This window comes from Nannobrachium achirus (assembly GCF_963921795.1).
Source record: "Nannobrachium achirus genome assembly, chromosome: 8".
Lineage (NCBI taxonomy): Eukaryota > Metazoa > Chordata > Actinopteri > Myctophiformes > Myctophidae > Nannobrachium > Nannobrachium achirus.
In genome coordinates, this window is record NC_137817.1 from 46,252,458 (window position 1) to 46,258,676 (window position 6,219).

A 6,219-nucleotide genomic window follows, 5' to 3' on the forward strand; every position below is an offset into this window, starting at 1 on the left:
TATAGCGCCTTTATCCAAGGCGCTTTACAGAGATTGTGCATTACATTCACCCATTCACACACACATTCATACACCGATGCCGGAGGAAACCATGCAAGGCACCGACCTGCACACCGGGAGCAACTAGGGGTTCAGAGTCTTGCTCAAGGGCTCTTCGACACTAACTCTGGGGTAGATCGAACTGGGAACCCTTCGGGAACCCTCTATGTTCTGATGACGGTTTCTCTACCACTGAGCCACTGCCGCCCCTAGTGAGTGAGTGAGTGAGTGAGTGAGTGAGTGAGTGAGTGAATGAGTGATGGGTGAAGGGATGAATTCACAGGTTCAGCAGACGTCCCGTCATTAACATGACGTGAAGGTCTTCCAGAAGAAGTTCTTGCAGCCAGCTTTGCGTTCCCGAGGGGCCATCAGGGGGCCCAGCTCCCTGACCATGACCCCGCCTTCTCCCACCGCCGCGGCGGCGCGCTCCAGCTCCGCCCCCTCCTGTGCCGGCTCCGCCCCCTCGCCGCGAGCCAAGCCTCCGTCGGACTCCAACGCCTCGTTCTCCAGCGCGTCAAACACCTCCGACAGCAGCTGTGATACTGAATAATGAGCCATGTCCTGATGGAGACGGAGACGGAGAGAGAGAGAGAGTGAGAGAGAGACAGTAATATTATTAATATTGAAAAACAAACTATTTCCTTCTGCTCCTCTTCACTGTGTGTGTGTGTGTGTGTGTGTGTGTGTGTGCGTGTGCGTGTGCGTGTGCGTGTGCGTGTGCGTGTGCGCGTGCGCGTGCGCGTGCGTGTGTGTGTGTGTTCATTCATGCCTACGTATGTGAGAGAGAGCATGTCAAATCAGCAACCTGATGAATTGTCTGATTGCCTGATGCACGCAATCAGATGCACACAACACACACACACATACACACACACGTATACATTTCGTATGTATATAAAATGCTATTATAGCATTTTATATATATATAAATATGCTATTTTATATATATATATATATATATATATATATATATATATATATTAAGGCTGGGACTTTAACTGATTAATTGCGATTAATTAATTACAGAAAATTAACATGATTAAAAAAATTAACGCATTTTAATCACACTTAGTTTTTGCACCACAGAACCTTCAGTTTCGGGCATACCGATCATAGCGATGCACCAACCAAGAAGAGACAACAAACGCAAAGGGAGAAGTAGCCGATCAGAGCGCTTTGCTTGGCCCAGTGGATGCGAAATTTAGATTTAAAAAAACTCACTTGTTGATTCACTTGTACAACAAAATGTGTTTTACTTGAAAGAAAATGCTTCTCAGGTCAAATATCGACATGCGATTAAAATGCGATTAATTGCGATTAATTAATCACAGAGCCTGTAATTAAGTCGATTAAAATTTGTAATCGCATCCCAGCCCTAATATATATATATATATATATATATACAGGTATATATATATAATACCGGTACATATAACCTGACCTTCCCTCCTCTGCAACCCCCCACTCCGAATGCCAATCATTTTGTCTTTTTTATTCCTTGTCTTTCTGTGTCTTGCACGTGTCATTTTAACGGTTGCCATTGCAGCATCTCACTACAAAAAGAGATCTTCATAGAATAAAGGTCAAATAAAAATATACATAGACTGGTTTCTCTCACTGACATTGCTGCTAAGTAAGACACCAAAATTTACTTCCACAAAAGCACAAATCAATAGTCTAATTTGACATCTATTTTATCTGTCTGTCTGTCTGTCTGTCTGTCTGTCTGTCTGTCTGTCTGTCTGTCTATCTACAGATGTGCCGTTTCAAAACTTTACACAGCATGCCATTGGCAAGAAAGTAGATTTTCAGGGGATTTGCAGGACATTGAGCTTGAAGATCAGCTATTTTTGCTATAGCTGACCTTCTAGCTATGACCTTCTCTGACTTCGAAGTCTAAATCTACCTATGAAGGTGGATTCTGCTTTTCAATGTAAATGGAGTGGTTTCTTGCCATTTGCGAATTTCTGCAAAGATACGCTCCGTTCTCCATAAAAATTAGAATGGCAAAACCTGTGGAAAAAATGCATTTGCATTTCAGGAAAAGAGCAGTAAATACCGAAGAGTTGAAACGGTACATCTGTATCTATATTTTAGAAAGTGTAGTTTGTTTAATTCACACATTTAGGCAAGATATATATTTTTTTCAATGGTCAATATCACTTTTTCTTTTTCTCTTCTCTCCTTTCCCCTAAGATCTCCTCTCCTCTCCTCTCCTCTCCTCTCACCTGTTTGATTCCCTGGTTGAGGAGGGTCCGGTGCTGGAGCAGCAGTTGCCGTAGTTTGGCGTCGCTGGGAGCCGCCGAGATGCTGCTGATCGCCACGGTAACCGAGAGGAGCACCAGCATGCCCTGGAATCGAGGAGACACCATCTTCTTCTGATGGGGTAAAACAAAAAAACGTATATAATAATAATAATTATGATATTATCATAACGATAAACTTTTCGTACAGCAAAGTTATGCGGCAAGACAAAACTCCATCCAAGTGCACGTACACGTACCTGAGAAATGTGGCTTAAAAGGTGCTTCTCTGTCGTCCGTCTGCTTGTTTCCAGTCTTTTCTTCTTGTCTATCTGCAGCGGCTTTTATAAAGAAGACCACCTCTGATGTCATCACATATGGGGGGAGGAGGGGGGAGATCCCTCCCTCCCTCCCTGTCTGTCTTGTGACTGTTGTGAGTGATGGCGAGGATGAAGATGATGGTGATGATGATGTTGATGATGATGGCGATGATGCATGTGGTGACAAAGTTTCCAGTCACCCCTCCATCTCCCCTCCATTCCCTCTCCATCCCCCCCTTGCCAGTGAGTGATTCGTTTCCGTTCGGCGCGAGAACAGCAGAAGACATTTGGTCTCTCGGGCGTGAAAAAGTCTCTTTTCAAAGACAAACGATTAAGTCAAATATAGTCTGCCCTTCTCTCCTCTCCTTCTCCCGCCCGCCCCTTCCCGCCCGTCTCCTCCCTACTTTTCTCCTCAGAGCATTACGTGGTATATTTCATGCTTTGAAAAATAGCGGATCTACAAGCTCACAGCGCAGCACCGAGTGCCGCGCTGCGAGCTTGTAGATCTGCTATTTTTTGGAAAATCGTGAAAAGTATTTGAATATTTTCACCCAATTCTATACGTGTCTTCTAAATCCTTCAAAGGTTTTGTGAAAAACACATGTTTCTATGTCAGTGGTGCTCAAACCTTTTCATGTCAAGGACCGCCAAAATGATGGGTGGTTAAGTGAGAGTGCGTCATCTCTCCCTTCCAGCACTTTGTCGTTGTTCCAGTTCATAGCCAGCACCTTTAAGCCTCCCGCTGCCGGGCATTTCACACTGAATACGTCGCGTCGCCGAAAATAGCCGACCTAACAGGCTCACGACGCGCCGTGGACACAACGCAGCGTCGTGAGAGGATAGGTACCGGTAGGTTATTTTCTGCGTCACGGCACCATCGTGCGAGGGAGCATGAATTAAGGCTTCATCGTTTCTAGAGAAGAGTGTACTTTCCAGTTTGTCAACAGCATCCCATGCCAAAGGCTTATGTGTGTCCACTGCCATACTGCTGCCACAGGCTCCAGTCCTGTCCATTAGCGGCGAGGCGTTGTTTACATCTCAAACTACAACACTTGAAGCAGAGAGAACTCTCCACCCTGCCCTCTCGGGCAGAAACCAACTGTCCAAAATATTAACTTTAGTTTTCATTAAAGAAATATGTAAAACAACATAATGCTTCCTCGTCAAAGTTGTCATTGTGACTTCATACATTGTCAATACCTTTTTCGGGTTCCCGAACCGGTCTGGAGCGGAAATAACTTTAGGAAGGTTCACAGTTTTTTGACCAGTGAATGTGGAGATAGCTTATGTCTATTACATGTCCATCATTAGAATGAAAGTCAGATGAAAAACAAATTAGTTGGAGTCAGGTGCTTTGTCTGACAGTTTGAGGATACAATGGAGTTAAGAGGTAAGGGCGGTTTGCACCAAAAGGGATTAAATAAATCTTAGTTTAGGCCGGGTTAATCAAGGGTTTGTTGATCTAGGTTTTATTTTAAATCTAGGTGCGTTGCACCACTTAAATTTAAGCATTTCTTAACAAATATGTGATTAAACCCTTAACCTGTGATTAAAACCATAAACTGTGATTAATTCATGGTTTAAATGTCCTCCATCTTGGATTTCGATGTAAACAAACTTGAATATGCTATTGGGCTATTCTCTTGAGCCTAATATCATTAGCGTTACTTTTTTATTCACTTCTAGGAGAATGTGGGCAGGCCTATGTTAAGAAGAGCGCCTGCAGCCAAAACAAAACAAAAAATATAACGCTCCGTCATACAACGATGACGCTCGGAAGCTACACAGTGCGGTGCGGTGCGGCGATGCGATGCGCGGCTAGAAAGGAAGCAAGAAAAGACCACAGTTTTGATCACATTCACATTTGAGTCAATTATGAAGCGATTTCGAAAATTAAAACGTCTCCATGTTGCTTGGGAAGTCCACAAGCTTCCATAATAAATGTCTGTATTATGTCCCTGTAAATATTTAAATGTTCGCTAATTTAAAATAGCCGATGTACAGTACTACAAGGATGTATTGAAGACAACAATATGATGAGATGTTTGTTTTCAGCTGTGAAACACTGTCTGCAGTTTACAGATGCAAGCCTGCAGGGCTGGCTGTGAGGCTTCCCTCTGTGGAGGGGGACCCCCATTCATGTCAATGGCATGTTTGCATTTAAACCACCTCTACAGCAGGTTTAAAATTAATCCCTTACTGATGTTTAAATCAAAGTTTAAAGTAGTGGTGCAACAGGATTAACAGTAATCCAGGTTTACAGTGAAAATTCAAACCAAGATTAAAAGGATGGTTTAAAACTAAGCCTGATTAATTAACTAGATTTAAGGTTTGGTGCAAGCTGATTAAAAGATAAACCTATTGATTTAAACCAGTTTAAGGCTTAAACCGTGTTGGTGCAAGCCGCCCTCAAGCGCCTTTTAATACTTTTCATTGGTTCAATATTTAAGACCAACTAAAAGTTGAAATCGTGCACCTCCAAAATGATTCCCCCTAATTTAAAATTGAATTGCTATCGTTTTGTTTATTTTGGTATAATAATCATATTTTCATCTTTTATTGTAACTTGTAGCGTGACTAGCGAGAATAAACATAATACAAATTGATTCATATTATGTGGTTAACAAAAACAATATGACGCCATCCAGAACCAACCATTGGAACACCTTTATTTTATGTTTATTTTCTAAACCGGATCACACGGCTCGGTTTAGAACGAATACAATACAAGTCTGGTGAAATTAGGTTATATTACTGACTACCATTCGCAGGGGCAGAAGAAAGACAGTTCCAGTGTGCTTAATTTCAGGTCCGGTCATGTCAATAGTGTATGTCAATAGTAACCAGTTGATACAAGGATGCAAGTTCCATACAAAGATACTGTACATATTTCCATACAAAGAGACATATTCCATGCAATGATTCCATACAAAGATATGTACAGTATATTCCATACAAAAGGTTAAAAAACAAAGTGTTGACAAAATAAGGGACAATGAATTCAATAAGGGCCAAGTATAGTTTTAGGCCAGAACAGTGGTGAGCATCAGACAGAAAACATCTATAGGGCCCTATTTTCGTCTGAACCTTACCCCGTATCCCTAAACGTCTTTGCCTTTTTTTACTATTTTGAAAAACATTTTAACTTATTGTGACTATATCCCGAACTAGTTCGGGATAGTTTGGACCTTATTAACGTTCGGGGTGCCAATCCCAAACTAGTTCGGCTTTTAAAAAAAATAAAAATAAAATCCAGAGGCCTTACCCGAAGCACCGGGCTAAATTTTCGAGCCGGGCCGCCGGCCGTCATCTGTTTACACGGCCCGCGAGAGCGTCGCGCCGCCGATATTTACCATCCACTCCAATGCAATCCAGGATCTTTAGAGCTCATTTTCTCTGTTCCATGCATATCCACGAGGTGTGCAAGGTTTAATCACGGCTAAATCGCCGAAAATAGGGCTTCTAAAATGCTTGGTAGCCAATAGCTAACTTCAAGCTAACTTCATCCTGTTCCTGTTCCTGTTCATGCACAAAGGAAAGTGTTCAGGCGCGTCATGGCTGGGCACGGCTTGTGCATATACAGCATATGTCTATGGTGGATTCTATGGCCATTGGGC

At 42.5% G+C, this 6,219-nt stretch overlaps 1 protein-coding gene across 1 annotated transcript; it reads right to left on the reverse strand.

Moving 5' to 3' along the window:
* Positions 1 to 342: 342 nt before the first annotated feature.
* On the reverse strand, positions 343 to 2,411 carry sst1.1 (somatostatin 1, tandem duplicate 1; the record flags this gene model as incomplete). Its single annotated transcript, XM_080731927.1, has 2 exons — positions 343 to 600; positions 2,268 to 2,411. The coding sequence occupies 2 exons, from the start codon at positions 2,409 to 2,411 to the stop codon at positions 343 to 345; spliced, it is 402 nt and encodes a 133-aa protein (XP_080588053.1).
* Between the last annotated feature and the right edge of the window lie 3,808 nt (positions 2,412 to 6,219).